This window comes from Rousettus aegyptiacus, unplaced genomic scaffold (genome assembly GCF_014176215.1).
Source record: "Rousettus aegyptiacus isolate mRouAeg1 unplaced genomic scaffold, mRouAeg1.p scaffold_m13_p_6, whole genome shotgun sequence".
NCBI classification, from domain to species: domain Eukaryota; kingdom Metazoa; phylum Chordata; class Mammalia; order Chiroptera; family Pteropodidae; genus Rousettus; species Rousettus aegyptiacus.
In genome coordinates this window covers 74,599,951-74,621,947 of record NW_023416309.1, presented here as the reverse complement: position 1 = coordinate 74,621,947, position 21,997 = coordinate 74,599,951, and the positions used below count along the sequence as shown (strand labels likewise).

Genomic DNA, 21,997 nt, shown 5'->3' with positions numbered 1-21,997 from the left:
AACAAGTCTGAAGTACACACCTGGTTTTTTGGTTTGAATGACCAGATAGGTATCTGGGCTGGGGTAGGGGTAGCCATAGTCTCTCATCCTCTGGCTACTGTCAGTGGTCAAGTCGGGACTGGCAAATTCTCCTGCGTATCAAGACACCCTAAAGTGTCTTAGTGCTCTAAGGGTTCCCCAAATCACTCACCTGAAGAGTCTGAGAAAGCTTTACAAAATCTCTCTGGACTTGTTCACTGACATCTAGTTCTGTCTGCAACCTCTGAGCTTTGTTCTTCTCTTCAAACATTAGTTGTTCATTGGTAACCTAAATAATACAAATTTTGAATGAGGATTAATGCCAAACAGCCGTAAGTCAGAATCATTTAGTAAATCTAGGAACTCGCAGTCTCCTATTACTAGAGAGAAGAGGTAGGTGTCCATCATATTCCTAGATCCTGTTAGTCTCCCTTTATCTCTAGGGCAAAGGTGTAAGTTCCCTAAGCTACTTGCTCTAGGTCCCTAAAATGAAATGAGTTTGAAAGCCAGAATAAAAAATGAATTAAAAGTACCACACACACACACCCATTGTCTCCAAGAACCTGGTGATAAATGATTAATCATCAAAAAGCAGCTAAGACCAATAGCTAGCTACCACAGCAAGAGAGAGAGAAACTTTGGGGATTTCCTGATAGCCACAACATTCAAGCATCTGCCAGGAAAATTCTCAGTATGCTCCGGGCAGCCCCAGCTATCTCCAATCTTTCTTACAGAGATACTTCAGTAGGACTACATGGCAGCATTTCTAAAAACAAAGGACCATTGAAGAACATGTACATAGTGTTTGTAAACACAACTCTGATAGAGCAGTCAAATGGAATGACTTTCAAAGCAGTGCTGTCTACAGGCAATGCCAAGTTTGGTTCATGGCCCTTTTAACACAATGCCAAAAACACCAGTAAGGTCTATGACACAGGCCTCCAAAGCTGGCAGTGTGGAGATCTGAACCAACTCTAATAAAATTTCATTTCATTTTCTTTCTGTAAGCGGAGATAGTCTAGACAACTTTCAGAAGGTGGCACTATTCAAAGAAGCAATATATTTTTTTCAATGGGCAAGATGTAATCCCACATTCTCAGTGCAGCTTTATTAAATTACCAACAAAAATATCACCTTAGCAGCAGTCTCTTTCTTTAATTGTTCTTCCAAAGTGATTTTCATTTCCTGGAGGCTTTCAAGCTGTTGAGACTTCTCTCTTAATGTAGACTCCAACTGTGGAAGTAAGAAGGAAAAGCAGAAACTCAAACTCTGTGCAGGTCACAGCACGCTGCCTGGAGGAACCTACGGCCTGGAAAATTATGCCCAAGTTCTCAGGTCCTCCCAGGCCTTGGACGCTGGCTAGACCTGTGATACTCTTCTCACCCTTTGGTCTCTGTGAATCTTCTATTCTTCAAGACCTATTTCTTTCATTAAACATTTATTAGGCATTAAGATCTGAAGATGGAGAAATCAGGAGAGACTGACATTAACTAAATAATTCTGACATGTGAACATGGAGGATAAAGCTTTTAATTCTGCCAGGAAAGTTGGGAAGGGTTTCCTTGCCGAGACATTTGACCCTTATAAGATGAAAAATTTTACAGGGGAAGGAAAAGGGTGGTAAGAGGGCCATCATGGAGAGAGATACTCCAAAAAGGAGTAGAGGACATGAATAAAAAATGTGTTCAGGAAATGTGGAGAGTTTTTGTTAAGCTACAGCACAGAGTGCTGGGGCCCTGGAGACTCAAGCTGAGGTAGCGGTGGTGAGGAACAACATCCTCAGCGGGGCTGAAGAATAAGGACTTGATCCTCGAGATAAAGGGAACCACTGGAGGGTTTTTAATCAAACGGGGACATAGTTTATACTTTTTAAAGGCCCCCTTGGTTTCATTATGAAGATGAAATGGAATGGGATATACTTTGGAGGCAGGGAAAGAAGTTAGCTCTTAAAATAAGCCTGGGAGAACTGAAGTCTGATCCTAAACAGTAGCAGCAGCAGTAGAAAGGCTGGGACACAGTTACAGTGCCGGTATTTTCTGCCAGTGCAACCTCCATAGCAGAGTGGAGGCAGAAGCCAGACTGCAGCAGGTTGAGGACTGACTGGGACATTAGGCTGTGGAGAGTACTCTTTTAAGAATCTTGGTTATTAAGGGAAGAAGAAAGATTGGTAGCTTGAAAGAGAAGTATAATCCAAAAAAAAAAAAAAATAGCTTCTCTTAATGGGAAATATCTGAGCATGTTTATGTGTAATGGAAAAAAACCAATGAGATAAAATACAAATGTCTGAGAAAGGAAGACTCAGAGGATTATAGAAAAGATCTGAAGTGTTCAGTCAAAGCACAAGTGCAGTGACTACAGACTGGTCAGAAACAGGTCATTTTCTCTGAAGAAACCAGAGAGAAGGCTGAGAAGAAAAGTAAGAGAACAAGTAATTCAAGGGCTAGGAAGCTGAAGGTGGCCTTGCTGATGACAGGGGTAAAAGGCCACCATCTGCTGAGTTGGGAGATGATATGACTGTGACTATGTGAAACAATCACTGTAAGAAATGGAAAGGAATACACACAAAATAAAACACCTTCTTACACTGTATACGAGAATAGACTCAAATGAATCAAAGACTTAAATGTAAGACCCGAAACCATAAAACTTGTAGAAGAAAACAGAGGCAGTAAACTCTGACATTGCTATGAGTAATTTTTTTTCCTGATATATCTCCTCAGGCAAGGAAAACAAAAGAAAAAAATAAACAAATGGGACTACATCAAACTAAAAAATTTTGCACAGCAAAGGAAACCATCAACAAAACAGACAACCTACTGATTGGGAGAAGATATATGCCTATGATACAGCTGATAAGGGGTTAATATCTAAAATTTATAAACTGATACAACTCAATGACAAAAAATAATCCAATTAAAAAATGGGAAGAAAACCTAAATAGGTATTTCTCCAAAGAGGAAATACAGATGGCCAATAGTCATATGAAAAGACACTTACGGTCACCAATCATCAGAGAAATGTAAATTAAAACCACAGTGAGATATCACTCACACCTGTCAGAATGGCTATCATCCATAAAACAAAAAACAAATGTTGGAGAGGATGTGGAGAAAAAGGAATTCCTGTACACTGTTAGGAGGATTGGAAACTGGTACAGCTACTATGGAAAAGAATTTGGAGGTTCCTCAAAAAATTGAAAATAGAACTACCTTTTGATCCAGCAATTGCACTTCTGGATATTTATCCAAATAAAACTAAAGCACTGATTCATAAAGATCTATGCAACCCTATATTCACAGCAATGCTATTCACAATAGCCAAGATATGGAAGCAACCTAAATGCCTGTCAATAGATGAACAGATAAAGAAGTTATGGTAAATAATATACAATGGAATATTACTCAGCCATAACAATATCTTACCATTTGCAATGCCATGGATGGACCTTGAGTATTATGCTGAGTGAAATAGGTGAAAGAAAGACAAGTACCATATGATTTCACTTATATGTGGAATCTAAAGAACAAAAGAAATGAATAAACTACATGAAAACAGACTCACAGAGAAGAAACTGGTGAAAGGGGGCTGGAGGCTGGGTGAAAAAGGTGAAGGGATAAGGAATGGAAGGGAGACAACTACGGGACAAATGGAAGGCTGAGTAGCACTTGAGTCCCAATAGACAACATGAGCATTCAGTGTTACTAATTCTAGTGACATCAACAGCTTGGGACAGGGGCAGAGAAGGTGGACACTAGGATTAATCCAGAATTGGGCAGTATCAAGTGAAGGCAGCAAAAAGACAAGGAATTGGGACCTGTGGGTGCTGGTTTGAGACTAAGCAGCAAGCCATGTAATATGCAGCTTAGAAGAAAGCAAAGCCATGAGGAAGTTGCTGAAACCAGAAGAAAAGGAAAAGTTCAAGGACTGAGGTCTGAATGAGGTACAAAGACAGATGGACCTATGGGATTCAGGACTAGAAGGATGAAAAACCAGGGTCAGGGAATGTGAGGCTGGCGTGAGATGTCAAATGTGGGGCTTGGTGCAGTTAAGAGTGTGGGAAGGAAGGGCTGAGTGGAAGTAAAGGTCGTTGAGCCAATGAACAATGAGGCCAGGAGTTGAATGGGGTCACCTACCAAAAGTGTCAATGTTGTTGAAGAGAAGAGGACTCTAAGCCAGCTAGAAAACATCATCTGTTTGTAAAAGCTTTTGTACATATTTCTACTATTAGTATATATCATGTCACGACCATGCCTTGCCTGTCTTCCCACTAGAGTGGAAACTCCAGGCGGCAGTCACATCTTAGTCTTCCCCATGCCTCCTCTAGTGAGCATGTGGCCTGACACAGAGCAGCAGACTCCCAATAATGTCTTATCCTGCTGTATTTTTCCCACTAGACAGAAGTTCCTTGAAGGCAGGGACATGTTGTAACTATATTTTATCCCTTGGGTCTAGCACAAATAGGATTCAATAAAGTACTACTGGTTGCTGATAGAATCATTTTTAAACTCTGAAACTCACCTGTCCTTTTTCTATTTTTATTCTTTCTAATTCAGCTCTTAAGCTAGAAATGGAAGCTAAAAGGAAAAAAGAGGGAGAAGTGTTAGCATTCATTGATATTGTGCATTTAATTTTTTTTCTTACAACTCTCCTTTCTACCATAACCTCAGTCTCATATAATGACTCAACGTATACTGAACACAGAGGGGGGAAAATCCAACACCCCTTTTTCAGTTACCCCTAATCAATGAGCATCACAATTAAGCTCAGGTAAAAGCAGAGTCCACATGAGTGAACACTATGTCATAAATTCCCTCTACACACAAATATCCACTGGGATGTGGAGCAGAGATATTCCCAGCGGGAGTCCGTTAACACATCAAAGTTCTGCAAAGAAATACCATCCATCTAGTCACGTTCCCCTGTGGGCTGGGTTCAAGTACTGAGTTTCCTATCTATAAGCAGTTGCCAAAGCAGAGGCCATTAGAACTTCTAAAAAGAATGAGTTTGGGAAGTTTTTTTTTCACTCCCAATTACTGAGTATATCAGAACATCTGGAAAAATAGACCGAATCCTTACTTAACTCTTTCCTATACTTTTCTGTTTTCCACGCTCTATAACCACGTATTCCTTCTTATAATCAGGGGGAAAAAAAAAAAAGGCTCTATTTAGTGCCTCTAATTCCAAACTACATCACTTCACTTTTATCTTCACCTATTTCTTCCTTGCAGTTTTCTATTTCTAGCTGCAGAGTTTCTTCAAGGTTTTCTTTTAAACACTGTTCTGCTTGAATCTGCTCTTTTAGGAAAAGTATTTCAGCCTTCAGCTTTTCTTCCATGTGGTCTGCTGCTGTCCGCACATTAATGATGTTCTCACGGTATTTTAATACCAACTCCCGGAGTGCCTAGATTCAAGAAACAAATGGTTACTGGGTTTGTGAGGGTAGAATAAAATAAGCAAAAGAAGCTAAAGATTTTTCTGCAATCAGAATTTCAGATTTTTTTTAAACTGTTCAAAAATTAAAGACTTTCAACTCCAATCCACTTAGGGGTTCAAGGGGCAGGTGTCATGTCATGTCAACATTCAGTACATCATAGAAGCCAAAAAAAAAATGTGTATTGTGAACTACGTATTTTTCCCTCGAACTTGTTTAATAAGGAGAAAAATAAAAATGTTAAAAGTAACTTACAATGTAGGATTCACTATGAATAGCTTAGGCGTTTCTACTATTACTTGCTTAAATTTGAGGTGAGTCAGGGTATGAAGACCAAAAAGAAACTCAGAAGCAAGTGTGAACTCTAAGATAAAATTTATTTACTTATTCGAACACTTCTTGAACATCTGCTACAAGCAAAGCACTATGTTAGGCCAGAGGCAAGTATGACAAAGTGTGGCTTTCTAAGATGATCGACTGTTTGTTATAATAAATTCAGCTTAAATCTTACTTTTCCCCTAAATTTTAGTTGTCTTATTTTAAAAATCGTCCCAACTATATCCCAAGGCAACTCTAAAACAAAAACTGGGATTCTTAGATAACTGCCAACAGTATATAAAAGAACAGTAGAAAAGAGGAATTAAAAAACTAACAAGAAATATTTCATAAGATTTACTGACAAAGCAGGTCTAAAAATCAAGGCTTATAGGCTAGACTGGTTATATCTTTCAAGAATTTTTGGAATTTTTTTAAATCTAAGAACAAAATGTCTCTAGAGAACATGGAAAAATAGAATCTTTCCTGACAAAAAAGAAAAGTTTAACAGAGGTGGAAAGTAGTTATTCTGATGGCAAAAGTAGACAGGTTCCCAAAACTTTCCCCTTGATGAGCTCAGTCACCAAGTCAGAAAGGAGAACACTCTCCTGAGAGTGCCAGTAACCACATGCTTGGGGAAGTTAAGGGCACAAGAGGGAAAGCAAGGAGCTAATGGCAAGGTAGGCAATGGAGCTCTTGTGAAAAAGTAAAAGAAAAACCAAAAATAACAGTAATGTTAATGTGTGTATACAGGAAGAAAGAAAAAAGAGTGAGGTCCAAATTGCAGAGGTAGTAGAGGCAGGATTAGGGAAAAGTTACTTACCAAACTATAAATGTATATGATGTTTGATTTTTAAATGATTTTTAACAATTACAATTCTTTTTTTTAAAGAGAACAGACGGCTTTGAGAAGTAATGTTTTTCTATTTCATTTTGAAAACTGCTCTAAGAAATCTCATCTTTGCCTATAGTTTATAGTGTTTACTTGGGTTTAGCCTAAGATGACATTTTTTAATATGTTAAAGGATTTTAAAATGTATGGGTAATAAAGGTTGGAGAAGGTTAAGGAGACCGTTATAAATGTCTCAGGAAAATTCTGGTTTTGCAGCCCAGATTCACCTAGCCGCAAAAGAATGGAAGTGACTAAAATTACCATAAAAGTTACTGGAAGTCAGGATGATGAGGATGGCATACCCTTTTAAGTGCTAAATAGGAAAACAAACATCAAAAGGAGCCAGCATGATGAACCCTTCAAACACTTAATTTCCGGTGCATTTTCAATACGGTCCTCTAAGAACAACTTATAGACCTCTGACTCGGCAAAGGATTCTTAGATATGACACTGAAAGCATGAACAACAGAAGAAAAAAAATCAGTAAATTGGACTTTATCAAAATTAAAAACTTGTGCTTCAAAGGATGCCATCAAGAAAGTGAAAAGACAAGATAGGAGAAAATATCTGCAAATCATTTACCTGATAAGGAACTTGTATTGAGAATATATGAAGAACTCTTATAACTCAATGATAATTTAAAAAATTTAAAGTCAGCAAATATATTTCTCCAAGGAAAATATAAAAGGGGCCAAGAGACACATGAAAAGATGTTCAACATCATTAGTCATTAGGAAAATGCAAATCAAAACCACAATGAGATACCATTTCACACTCACTAAGATAGCCATAATCAAAAAGTGAGACAAGTGTTGGTGAGAATATGGAGAAATCCTCAAACAATTAAAGAGTTCTCATATGACCCAGTAATCCCACTCATAAGTTTATACCCAAGAGAAGTGAAAACGAATGTCCACGTGAAAACCTGAACGTGAATGCTTATAGCAACATTATTCATAATAGTTCAAAAGTGGAAACGACCAAAATGTCTGTCAACAGATCAATGTTTAAGTAAAATATCCATACAGTAGAGCATTCATTATCCAGCCATAAAGAGGAATGACAGACTGATACATGCTACAGTGTGGATGAACCTTGAAAATAGTATGCTACATGAAAGCCAGACACAAAAGACCACAAATTGTACGATTCCATTCATGTGGAAGTCCAGAAAAGGGCCATCTGTAAATAGTAAGTGGATTAGTAGTTGTTTAAGGTTGTGGGGGAAAAGATATAAATGGTAAGGAGTTTCTTTTTGACGTGATGAAAATGTTCTAAAACTGACTGTGGTGACGGCTACACAACTGAGACTATATTAAAAAACAATGAATTGTATACTTTAAGTAAATTATTTGGTATGTCAGCTCTCAATAAAGTCTGTTTTAAAAAAAAGAACTTACCACCATTTCAGAAAATGTATTGTTTACATTTTTGATAATGTGGAAAACAAGTTACCTCTATAGAGTCTGGGAGAATGAAGTCTTCTGCTTGCTGTAATGACACATGCAAGCTATGCTTTCCCTGAAGACTGTCATTATCTTTCTGTAACCTCACCAGCTCTTCTGAAACCTGTTCCCGTGACTGCATCAGCACTGCCTAAAATAGAAACAGATAGTCATCACAGCTAGAAAGGTAAATCCTATCTGCTGATAGCTGCACCGGAGAAAAACAAGGCCAAACCAAATGAGGAGTGAAGATGGAGGGTACATAATAAAGCACTGTAAGACATACAAATAGCAGCCCAGAGATTTTTTAACTTGTGGCCTTTAGATACATTAAAGGAGGCAGGCAATGAAGCAAGTTATCTGAAGTCATTCTTCACTGTTTCTACCAAAGCCTTAAAAGTAATGAATCTCTTCTCCCACATTCCTTAACTATAGGGGGACCAGTATCTCTAGCTCCATGGAAGTGGCTGACAAAATCAAGATTTATATCACACAGAACAGGGGACCCCAACCCCTGGGCCACGGACCAGTACTGGTCCATGGCCTGTTAGGAATTGAGCCACACAGCAGGGAATGGTGCACGAGCAAAGATCCATCTGTATTTGCAGCTGCTCCCCAATGCTAACATTACCACCTCAGCTCCATTTCAGATCATCAGGCATTAGATTCTCATAGGAATAGCAGTCCCTGGTGCCAAAAAGATTGGGGACCGCTGATAGAGCATGTACTCCAGGACAACTCCTATTTCCTCACAGCATGCATTCAATAGGAAGTAGGGAGAAATAAAAAGCAGTGTCTTCATCTTTCATTACATGTACATAAGTTCAAGCTCTGGATCACTGTGAATGGCCTAAGAGCCTCCAATATTAGACATCATCAAGAGGTTATATGTTCATTCTTAAAATGGGACAGGCTTATACTTCTGCTTTCTCATGTATAAAACAATTTTTTAAACTTCATATGAATTTGTATCAATATAAAATTTACTTCAGCTTAATTGAAAATAATCCTATAAAAGTATTTAATTTCTGCCGCTCAGCTTTCATACTAAGTCATTTAACTTAAACATATACATAAATGTAGATTACTCACTCATCCAATATTTATTTAGTAGTAACTCTATGCTAAGCATTTTGATGCCCATGGGAAATAAAATACAGACTGCCCTGGAGAAGCTCGTGGTACAATAGAGGGAAAGACAATTAAACCAAAAATTACCCAACTGTACTAAAAGTACTATGACAGAACAGGTACAGAGGGACAAAAGGATAAAGGAGTACATACACCTAATTAGGGGAGAGCATTAAAGAACATTTTCCAGAGAAGGTGATCACTCTATGCTGAAGGACAAATAGGCTGCTGGCACGGAGGGAGGCAGGGTCATGCATAAGCTTTGATTAATTACACTGGCTCTCATTTATTTTCAAACCAGAACCAGTTGCTTTGTGCTCACTTTCAACATGTTTACACCAAAATATTAGCACCCCATTACCATTTGGATATGAAAGGGAAAAAAGAACATGTATATATTTGCTAATTTTGTAAAGAGAAAAACGAAACAAAAATTTAAATGATTATATATGGGAGTAGATTAGAACAGGGTGAAAGGGACAGAGAACGGAAATGAAACTTCTGAGTACTTATACATTTTTATAGTTCTGAATTATAATCATGTTACATGTTCAAAACAGAAAGTAAATCAAAAAAGGAAAAATCCAAAAATGTAATACAAACAGAAACAAATGGAGCTAACCATAAATCAAACTGGTAATACAACCAATGAGAGAAAAATCAATTGAAGTAATATTTGAATACAATACCCGGACTGAAAACACGTGACTGGAATACATTCTAAGGGCAAAAAGAACTACAAACAAGAGTTGAACTTCATTTAGTATGTTTGCTGTTGGTAGCAATATTAATGTAGTCATTCTGAAATTATTTTGTCCCTGCCTTAAACAAGTGATCAAATTTAACATCACCAGTAATGGAACCACCCATGATAAAATGCAACTTGATGTTTCAACTTCCCAATGAATCATTTCATCTATGAGTATTCTTGCCAAAATATCTAACCTGAATCTAATCAGACAAATGCATTCTACAAGGTAACTGGTCTGGACTCTTAAAAATTGTTGTCATAAAAGCTAATAAAAAAAAAAGCGGGTGACTATTGTAGATTAAAGGAGAATAAAGTGACATAACAATAAAATACAATCTGTGATCCTTGATTGGTTCCTCAATCAAAAAAATTAAAATAAAACATTAAAACCACCACAAAAAAACAATCAAGGACTTGGGACAATGGTTACATTTTAAGGATATATATAGTTGATTCTTGAACAACACAGGTTGAACTGTGAAGGTCCACCTATATGTGGATTTTTTTCAATAAATACATGTAGTACTGTAAATGTATCTTCTCTTATGATTTTCTTAATAACGTTTTTCTTTAACTTAATTAACTAAGAATACAGTATATAATACATATACAAAATATGTGTTAATCGGCTGTTTACATTATTGGTAAGGCTTCTGGCCAACATTAGTCTATTAGTAGTTAAGTTTTTGGGGATTCAAAAGTTATACGTGGATTTTCGACTGTGCTGGAGTCAGTGTCCCTAAACCCCACACTGTTCAAGGGTCAATCATAATAAGAGTATTATGGTTAGGTAGAACAATTTTTTTGTTCTTAGGAAATACACACTAAAATATTTAGCAATGTATGATGTCTATGACCTAATTCCAAATTGTTCAGAAAAAATGTATACATTTATAATACACATACATATGAAAGAGGAAGAGACTGAGAAACAATTGCAAGTATTAAAAAATTGTAGCAAAATAATAATGATTGGTAAATATAAATAGAGATTTTTATAAGTGTTCATTCCATAAACCAATTAAGGTTGACATTTCTCAAAATAAAAAGTTAGGGGGAAGCTGCAGACGCCAGACGCCTCTTAAAGGGGCCATGTCCGTGAGTGGACTTTCACAGAGAGGGACATGTTCGCTCTGAGAACCAGTGCTGGTTCGGCTGTGCAGGGGGTACCAGGGACTTACAGGGGGACACTGAGTTGCTAGAGTGAAGGCCACGGTGAGACTCACTCTGCACATTAGTGCAGGTGGTATGCATTGTTTCCTGTTGAGCCTCCTTCACCATCCCAATGTGCAGAAACAGCATGTTGCCATAGCCAAAAGGTCATCAATCTGGATAATAGATGTCACTCTGCCCAGAGGTTTCCCTAAAACTCCACCTCCCCCCAACTCGCAGCCCCTCCCCAGTTATATCCGGTGTGTCTTCCACTAGTCAGGTGCTCCTTGCTGAGCTACACCTAGACTCACACTGGTGGCAGCTGGCCTTGGTTTTCGGTGTGGCCTTTTGAGGCGACTATAAGCACAGCATCTATGGATTGCTTGCTGAATCTTAACAGACAGCCCTGGAGGGGCAGAGACTTCAGCTAAATTTGGCCTGAAGCTAAATCCCTCTCAGGACTGTGTCACGGGCACCTACTTCACAAAACCACATTAATAAGACTGGGAGACTTAGGAGCTTTGCTTAGTACATAGAAACAGACACAGAAAGGCAGCCAAAATGGGAAGACAAAGAAGTAGAAACCATATGAGAGAACAGAACAGATATCCAGATATAATGGAGTCAAGCAATCTAATGGATGCAGAAGAGTTCAAAACACTGGTTATAAAGATGCTCAATGAACTTATGGGAAGTGTAGATGAATTCTGTGACAACTTCAACAAAGAGATAAAAAACAAAAATGGAAATGGAACTTATAAAAGGGAACCAGTCAGAAATGAAGAACATTATCTAAGATGAAAAGTATATCAGAGGGAATAAACAGTGGATAAAGAGGATCAAACCACCAATATAAAGGATGGGGAAGGCAAGGACACTCCATCAGAATGGCAAGAAAGAAGAAGCCAAGACTATAATAGTAATTTAAGGAGCCTATGGGACACTAATAAGGGTCAAAATATCCATGTCATAGGGGTACATAAAGGAAAACAAGATGTTGAAGAGCTAGTTAAAGAAATAATGATGAAAAACTTCCCAACCTGATAAAGGAAACAGTCATAAAACCCAAGGAAGCTGAGAAAATCCCCAAAACCAGGAACCCAAAGAGGCCCACACCAAGACACATCATAATTAAAATGCCAAAGGTTAAATACAAAGAGAGGATCTTAAAAGAAAAGAGAAAAGCAGTTGGTTACCTACAAGGGGGCACCCATAAGACTGGCATCTGATTTCTCAAACGAAACAGAGGGGCTCAACGTGATGAAAACCCAGGACCTACAACCAAGACTACTTTATCCAGCAAAGCTATCATTTAGAGTTGAAGGACAGATAAAGAGCTTCTCGGACCAAAAAAAAAAAAAAGTAAAGGAATTTATCAGCACCAAGCCAGTATTACAGGAAATGTTAGAGGGACTTCTTAAAGAAGAAAAAACATGTATCAAAAACAGAAATAATGAATGGTAATAACTAAATTCTTAGCAACAAGTACCTTAAATGGAAAAGAACATGGTGTTCCAATCGAAAGATAGGGAGGCTGAATGGATAAGAAAACAAGACCCCTACATATGCTGCCTACAAGAGACTCACTTCAGATTAAAATACACACACAGACTAAAAGGAAAGGGGTGGAAAAGATATTGCCTTAATGAACCTAAAGGGTATTGTGCTGAATGAAATGGGTCGGATAGAGAAAGACAAATATCGCATAATTTCATATACATGTAGAATCTAAAGAACAAAATCAGCAACAACAACAAAATGGAAATAAACTAACAGATACAGAGAATATTTAGAAGGATACTAGATGGGAAGAGGGCTGGGGGAGACCAAAAAAAGGACAAAGAGAATAAGAGGTACAAATGGATAGTTGAAGAATAGACATGGAGATGTAGAGTGTAGCATGGGGAAGATGGTTAATAATGTTGGAATAAATATGTAAGAGAGAAGAATGGTACTAGATTTAGTGAGGTGGTCACTTTGCAAATTATATGGATCTCTGATCACTATGCTGTACAACTGAAACTGGTATATTATTGTATGCCAACTATAATTGAAAAAAAATCATTGAATTGTTTAATGTAAATATAAGCAACTAACTGTCTATTATATTTCAATAAAGACAAAAAAAAATTAGGGGGCAATATTAAGATCCCAACCACTACTGTAGCTACTTTTCTCTGAAGCAGGATAAGAATGTGAGTTTCTTTTTCTTTCAAGCATAAGGTAATTTCAAGGAAATGGTAAGGTATTAACGAGTTCACAGAACTTCAACCTTAATTTCAACAATTCTTCAATATCACCTGCAACGCATTTATTTTAAGTGGAATCAACCTGTAAAATGTTGGCAAAAGCAGATGGGTTTTAAAAGACAATAAGAAAAAAGATGAGAGGGACAGAGAGTGTAAGGAGGTGAACACTATAAAACTCTATTAGCATTTAACGGTGATTTTTAGATCAACAATTATTATTTCAGATCAACAATTATTATTTCATATGTCTAATTAGTGAAAAAACATGAAACTTTCTCTGGTCAATGATTAGGATGAGGTACTTCCCAACAGACCAGTGCTAGAATTTAGGGATCAACTAAAAGGCCATTCAGACACTGACCCAACACCAATCAAAACCAAACCATTACCATCTGACCTGCGGCTTCTTTCGGGGAGGAGGGAGTCATCCCCGGAAGAGCTGGACAAGAAGCTATTCTTTTGTTGGCCAGCAGTGCCAAGTCTACTATAATTTACAAAGGGTCATCAGATGCAGGGTCCCAGCTTTAAGAAAAGAAGAATAAGGCAAATGGAGTCAGTCTGCTGAGGAGGAAGGCCCAATTCTGGGGAACTATTTTGCAGAGGTTCTAGCCAGCTTCTTCAAGAAGCTTTCTGCCCCTATCCCTCTCAAAACTAATGGCCTTCTCAAAGTTCCCAGTAACAAAGCAGTATGGTACATTTTTTATCATAACTCATGTGCAATTAATGAAGTCACTAGAAATAAATTAGCCATCCAGGAAAAGCACAACTGTTGATAAGCTGCAACTGCTAGGGATTTGAGAGATCTCAATTTTTAACTTGGATTTTGAACTAAAAATTAAATGTTGGTCCATAGTTTATTCTGTTTAGGTTTCCCAAATCAGAGAAACAAATTAAGTTAAAGGTCAGAATTTGGGGGGATCAGGAAGTAGGATTGAAAAAGGAATGATGTCTTTACATCATAATGTCTTTACATAATAATTATGTCTACAAAGTCTTATCCATTTTCTATAGGCCCTGGAGAATATACAGTAACAACTTTGGCCTGGGAGAAAAAGTCATATCAAAATAATTTCAAGATAGAACAAAAAGGACTATATTTAACATAGTTAGCATTTTAACAACTTACCATCTGTTCCTGAATGTCCCTCTTTGCTTGGGAAAACCCCTGTTGTAATTCTTCAAGTAAGATCTCAGATGCTTGGGCTCTTAGGACGAGTCCGGAGATCTTAAAAATAAAAAATAAAAAATAAAAAAAACCGCATACACAGAAAATAATACATTTAGGATAGGAAAGTGCTTATTCTGAAACTAACCCTTCCATCTCCTACTTATTTAATGTCCAGAACTGATGTTTTATTAGTTCATCATAACCCACTTCTCACTCATTCAACAGATATGTGTGCAACTGCTGTGTACAAAACCTCAGCCTTGCAGATAATACAAAACAGTACCAAAAGTCCTCAGCATCATGTGCTGTTGTACACAAACAAATAGTACTAGAGAGGTCTACAGATATAGACATTAATCCATTGATTAAAAAATCAATAAAAATTTGAAACTGTCCACACAAAAAAAGCATACAGTTTAAAGAATAAATGAATCATTTCTGAACAGCTGCAATCTTCTAAAATAGCTTACTAAGAGCAATAAACACATGATTAACATCATTGAACTCCAAACTCCCTGAAATTCATTTTAGCGTTCCGGAGGAAGGGTTTATGTGAAAGTTGATGACTCGTACATAAGAATTACAAACTAAATCAAAATAAATTTGTTTAGACATTTAAAAAATTGTCAGAATTCTGCTTCTAGTAGTAATGAATTTGACAATGTAAACCAACTTTTCATTTGAGAATTAGGAAAACAAGACAAAAACATAAAAGACATCTACTTGAAAGCACTGGAGACCACAAGGCAAAAAGAATCACAGAGCTAAGGACCAAAATGAGGACACTTGAGCTGAATGTAACATCTGGAAAAGTTTTTCCTCTAGAAGAATATGCCAATTCCAAAAGAAACAGATGTGAAACTAAGAAGCTGAGCAGAGTGTTTGAGGGCCCCAGGATATGGTAACAAAAGTTAAGACTCCAGGATCCTCTATGCAAAGGGGGACCTCTGGTAAATATCCTGCACCTTAGATTGGGTCCCCAAAGGGTCACACCCAAGGGTAAAAGAAGAATTTAAATAATTCAACCTTCACAATTTCATATAACCTGAATTCCTATAAATGGATTAAAGTGTTGTGGGATTGTTAGTACCACTAGTTGCCTGTTTCTTATAAGGAAAATGGCTTTATATTATTTCAAAAATTTTTCACATACAATACTCAGCATTCCAGTAAAAATGCTTAAGAAAATGATATAAAAAACAAAAGAAAATGATAAAAACAAGAGTAATAGAAGCAGATCTACAATGAATCCAGATATGCGAATAATTAGAAATGATAAAAACAAAACAAATAGAAACAGATCTTCAATGAATCCAGTTATGTGAATTATTAGAGGCAGACTTTAAAATAACTGGACTTGATCTGTTCTGAGCTTTAAAAGACAAAATTTTTCAGAGAACTGCAAACAATGCAAAATTGCCAAAGGGAAATAATAAACTGAATTTTCAGTTACCGAATTAAAAATTCAATGCACAAGTTCAACAGATTAGCCTGTTCAACTTTTCATCTGAAGAGAAAATCAGTGAACTAGGTCACAGATTATAAGAAAATAAACAGACAAAAAAATGGAAAATACAGGAAAAGTTAAAAAAGCCATGCAGAGAGAAATGTGAAGTTCTAACCTATATAAATATTTAAAGAAATAATGGCCAAAGGAAAAGAGCTAGTAGAGCTAAAAATAAGCCTAAGCAAAACTCCATAATTTCACTCCTAGATATACTGAAGAGAAATGCCGCTACATGTCGACCAAAAAACATGTACAAGAATGTTAGAAAATGTATTATTCATTCACAATAGCCAAAACCCAGAAACAACCCAAGTCTCCCTTGACTGTAGAATAAATTATGGTATATTATCCATTAAATAGGATACTCACAGCATTAAAATGTAATTAATGATGCACAGAACAATATGGATGAGTCTCACAGACAAAATGATCAATTAAACCAGAGGCAAAAGGCTCCATACTATATTATTCCATTTATATGAAGTTCAAAAACAAGTAATACTAAAACACAGTACTTAAAAGCCAGACTACTCGCTCTACCTATATGTATGCAAGTGGGGTATTTTATTAGGGAAGAGCATGCGTGTATTAGAATGTTCTGTATCTTGATCCAGGTGATGATTACCCTGGTAAAAATTTTCTCATGTTAAAATTCATCAGTTGTATGCTTGAAATTTGTACACTTTACTGTATGTGTATCTCAATAAAAACAAATGTTTCAAAGGGACCTAATGTCTGAGGATATCCCCACTTACAATACAAGACATCAATACAGAGATCCAAGAAACTCTATGAACCCCACACAGGAGAAATATGAAGAAAAAAATACCTCGGGATAGCACAAAAAAACTGCCAAAAAAGAATATCTTTAAAATAGGAAAACAATAACATTTCACCTTCAAAGGAGCAACAATAAGACTGATAGCTCACTTCTTATCAGAAACATGGAAGCCAGAAGCAATGAAATTATACCTTCAGAGTGCTGAAAGAAAATAAGTGCTCAGAATTTTATAGGTGGCAAAAAGTGTCTTTCTTGAATGATGGTGGAAAGAAAAAGATATGTCTGATACACAACAATAAGAGAGTATGGAGACTTCTGGTGCTGTCCAAAATGGACTAAGCCCGCTATGGCCTTTCTCTCCCCTGATTATAACTAAAAGCTCTGGATATAATACAAAAAGCAACTACCTAAGGACTCAAAAAATAACCAAAAGCAGACAGTATAGGAAGGAAAGTCAAAACGGGAAGAAGCAATTCTTACAGAAGTGAATTTACTGTTTATTTGGGGTTTTTCTGCCACTTTCTTGCCAGCATTAATCCAAGGATTGCCTAAGTTAAAGCTGCAATAGCAGCAGCAGCACAAGAGACAAAACTGTCTTTCTGATCACAAGACGAGGACAAGGTCCCTGTGAGCTGAAGAGCAAAGGTAATCTCAGAGAGAAGAGAGCAAGAGAAAGGATCTCCTAATTCTGTGTATAAACCAGCACAAGTCCCACATTCACTCTTGAGCTATATACATGGACAGATTCAAAGCAGCACATTGCAAAGCCTTTGAAAATGAACTGACGTTAGAACTACCACTCAAAGAAGGCAAAACAGACCTTGTGAAGTGAACCTAATCAGATGAACAGAACCTAAAGTTTCATAATAAAATACTCATAATTCCCAGGATACAATCTAAAAGTACTCAACATAGAATCAGGAAAATGTGACCAAGTCTCAAGAGGAAAGAAAATCAACACAAGCCAACCCCATTATGGCCTCAGTCGGAATTATCAAAAACATTAAAATAACTAGGGTAACTATGCTGCATGAGATAAAGGTATTCTGAAATGAATGAAAACACAGTTCTCAGAAGAAACATACAACTATACAAAAGAACCAAATGAAGATTATATCAAATTACAGCATAGAATTTGGCACAAAAATAGACAAATAGACCAATCTAACAGAACAGAGTCCCAAAACTGACCCACACATGTACATTTACTTGTTAGATGGCAAATACTACCCTGCAGAGCAGTAGGAAAAAGATAATGTTTTTGCTAAATTACATAAAAACTGGATAACCACATTAAAAATAAAAGTTTACCCTTATCTACAGTATATACATAAAAGTCTGTTCTAGGTGGATTTTACATATAAATGGGAGTGGCTATAAAAATAAAGATTCTACAAAATATATGAAAATATCTTCATAACACCATGGTAAGAAAACATTCTTTTAAAAATTGGAACAAAAACTACTAATCATAAAGAAAAGATCAATACATTTGACTACATTAAGATTAAGAACTACTGTTCATCAAAAGACACCATTAAAATCATTCAAATAAGATACTGGGTAGAAGACATTTGCAACACAAATCACTTAAGTCACTAATATAAATTCTATATAGAACTAAATTATATAAAGAACTAAAAAATCAGAAAAATGAATAACCAGAAAATTTTAAAAATAAAACATACTCAACAGAAAAATGAGCATAAGAATGTGAGAAGGAATCTTTCACACATATGCACACAAATGATATCCCAATAGTCAATAAACATGAAATATGCTACATAACCTCAATGGTCATCAGAGAAATGCAAACAAAGCCATAGTAAAATACCATTACACACCCAGCAAAATGGCTATAATTAAAATAACTAACAAACCAAAGTTTGTCAAGACTATGGACCCACAGGAATTCTCACACATTGCCAGTGGGAGTATAACTTCATACAACCATGTTGAAAAACTGGCATTATTATCTACTAAAGTTGACACACATTTTCAACATTCTGACCCAGGCATTTCACACCTAGGCATATACCCAGCAGAAACATGTGCAACAAGCTCTACTCAGAAATTTCAAAGTAGGATTATTCATAATATTCCAAAACTGGATAAGAACTCACTGTGATATATATTTTGATATATCCATATAATGGTACAACTACGTAATAATGAAAATGAACAAACTACTATTACATGCATTGTAAGGAGGAATCCTGCAAATTGAATGCAAATACACATGAACATAAACTATATGATTCATTTGTTAAGATTGAAAAAAAAAAAAACAGACAAACTAATCTAATGGTGTTAGAAGTTAGGAAAGTGGTTACCTCTGGGGAAGGGGTAGTAAGTAGAGGGGAAAGTGAAAGCTTCTGGGGTACAGGCTAATATTCTATTACTTGATCTTGATGTTGGTTACACAGATGTCCTGGTATGTCTAGCTTTTTACTATGACTGCTATACTTTTAAAAAGTCATAAAGAAGATAACGAGTATCTTTCTTGTCAGCAAGTTTGGTATGCAGCAGAAAAGAAAAAGAAAAAACAAAAAGAGAATAATCAGAGCCTCCTAGTATTCATTAGCCAGTTATTTCAAATGTAATTTTCCATAGTCTGTAAAACAGATACCTGAGAAAAACCATAAGAGAGAAAATAAGACTGCAAAATCTTTAAGTCAAGAAAGAAAAATATTACTGTTTTCATATTTTTTTTTTGTTTAAAGAACCCAGTCATCCCCCATGGGTCATATTTTAAAACCCTCATTTACCTGATGACTTGAATCTTCAGAGCTCTGCTTTATGAAGTCTTCTAGTTCCTGTTTATCTTTCATTGTCTTCTCTAGCTGGTCATTTGCTTGTCTAAGCATCACCTGCAGTTTTTTTACCTACGCAATATTAAAGGTCAATTAGAAGTACCAGAATTCTTTTATAAACTGAAAATAATCCATAACTTCATAAATCTTTTTAAAAATTGAACATTTTCTTTCTTTCCCTGAAAAACGTCATAGATTGTCAATTAAGGGGAAAATAAGTGAGATGAATGACCCAATTCAGTGACTGTACGGTGCTTTACAGCTAACAAATCATTGTTCACCTACATTATCTCATTTTAAAATACCTGCTTTTCCTCTGGGTCCCTCCGAGCTAGAACACTGGCTTCTAGTCTACCCTCTGCCTCCAATCTACAATCCATACTAAGATACATTTTCTTCAAAAACAAAGAGTCAAATCATATTACTATTTCCTAACTTAAAATGCCTCCCAAATTCTTCAGGTGTAAAATTTAAAACCCTTCAATTATCACCTCTCCCTCAATGATTTCATCATGGCCTTTCCTCTGTAGCTTCCTCTCCCATTATTTTGTAACACACACACCCCCTATGCCCAGCCACAGGAACTATTCAGACTTCCTAAAAGACATCATTTTCCTTCATAACTCTATCCCTTTGTACAATTTTCTCCCCCTGAACACCCTTTCCCCATGTTGTTTCCTAATTTTTTCATTCCATCTTTAAAATTAAACTTAGTTCAAGTGTTACCCACAAGTGTTACTCAACTGAGCCCAAAATAAGTTGAATGCCCCTGCTCCTCCTTCAGTTGTATGTGTACATCTCAAGGACAAACTATATTGAACTGATGGCTTGACTGGCAACATCAAAAACTCCTTATGGGCAATACTGTTTTCTATCTGTATGTGAATACCCAAGATTCAGCAAAATGTCAGAAACAGATGAAGCATCAGTAAATTGTCTCCTGAAATGACTATAGATCCAAGATAGTCCATTTCAATGCCACATTATCAACTCTATATAGAGGTCAACTATATTAGTTTCCCAAGTAGCTTCAGAAATTTACTTTTGTATCAACTATGAAAAAAGCATACATGCAGGAAATCAATGCCAATGGCATTTGAAAATATTAAACCATCATTCTAACCTGTTTAAACTTATTTTGAAGACTAAAGAAATGATCTTCACAACAAAGAACAATTTGGAAATAGAAGAAAAATATTATCTTTTCCTTACATATAATTTTCACAAGCCTACTTTCATGAAATTCTACATTTCCTAACTTAAAAAAAAAAAAACCATTAGGCACTTTATCTGGAAAGGTACCAATCAATTTCAGCATACCAGGTCTACCTAATCTTAATTTCTGTGACCTCGTAAACTTTAATCAACTGAACAAATTCATGACAAGAAGTAGGCAATAAGCAATGAAGATTTCAAATTGATTTCAAATAACATTCAATTAAGCTTTTATTCAATTAGAGGCAATAGTCAACCTCTTATTTCCCTAAATTTCCATATCATAAAGCATTTTCCATATGTATACAGTCATGACAATTTCACTTTTCAGCCTTGGGCAGAAGGGGCAGGTTGGGAGAGAAGACGTACCAGTGCTCCTGAAAGAGCTGAGCAAACCTATGTATTGTTAGACAAACTAACGAAGCACAGATACACAAAAGCAGAGATTCCAGGGTGCGCCCACTAGAAATGTAACTGACATTACATGTACCAGATTATTTCACATTTAACAAGATGGATATATTTCATAAACCAAATAGGAGGGGGGAAAAAAAACAATTCTGCACGCCCAGTGAAAACTACAACAGCTCACCAATTTGGAATACCAAAAGAAACTCACCTGGTCTCTTGTTTCAGCCTCCTGAATCTGAATTCCTTGTAACTGTTTTTCATAATTGGAACACATATCACAACGTCTACCAAGTTTATTTCCAGCATTATGTACCTAAAGGGCACCAAAATTATGTCTTATCAGGCAGAACAAAGTAATTCTACATCACATACTTGAGGAACACATGAACAGTCTTACCTATTTTATTCAAAGTAGAACATGGAATAAATATGTCATAGGGACTTATGGCAAGAAGTTACAATACAGGGTTGGATTCTAAAAAGTCATAGGCACCAATATGAGTATGATAGGAAAACAAAGACACAACTACCACTTACTACCAAGAAGCTAAGGGCCACAAAATACATTTGAGGAAAACACAAAGCAAACAAAAAGTACTACACTGTGACACTCACAATTTAAACCCACCCTAAGAAGGGGATGTGTCAATTACCATTTCACCTGCTCCAATTACAAAGTAGGTACGAAACTATTAAAAAAGCACCTTCTCACATATGT

The 21,997-nt window shown here is 36.3% G+C and overlaps 1 protein-coding gene across 5 annotated transcripts in view; it reads right to left on the bottom strand.

Annotated features, from left to right (window-relative positions):
• Positions 1 to 21,997, bottom strand: part of RABEP1 (rabaptin, RAB GTPase binding effector protein 1) — a 94,991-nt gene that overhangs the window by 3,270 nt on the left and 69,724 nt on the right. For 3 of the 5 annotated variants that reach the window (XM_036223040.1, XM_036223042.1, XM_036223041.1), the window contains 8 exons: positions 21,488 to 21,592; positions 19,609 to 19,725; positions 14,511 to 14,609; positions 8,112 to 8,252; positions 5,218 to 5,419; positions 4,537 to 4,592; positions 1,153 to 1,251; positions 191 to 307 (listed from right to left, as the gene is read on the bottom strand). In XM_036223040.1, coding sequence (XP_036078933.1) covers positions 191 to 307; positions 1,153 to 1,251; positions 4,537 to 4,592; positions 5,218 to 5,419; positions 8,112 to 8,252; positions 14,511 to 14,609; positions 19,609 to 19,725; positions 21,488 to 21,592 — 936 coding nt within the window. The remainder of the gene's footprint in view (positions 1 to 190; positions 308 to 1,152; positions 1,252 to 4,536; positions 4,593 to 5,217; positions 5,420 to 8,111; positions 8,253 to 14,510; positions 14,610 to 19,608; positions 19,726 to 21,487; positions 21,593 to 21,997) is intronic. The other 2 variants (XM_016141965.2, XM_016141967.2) reach the window with 1 other exon arrangement.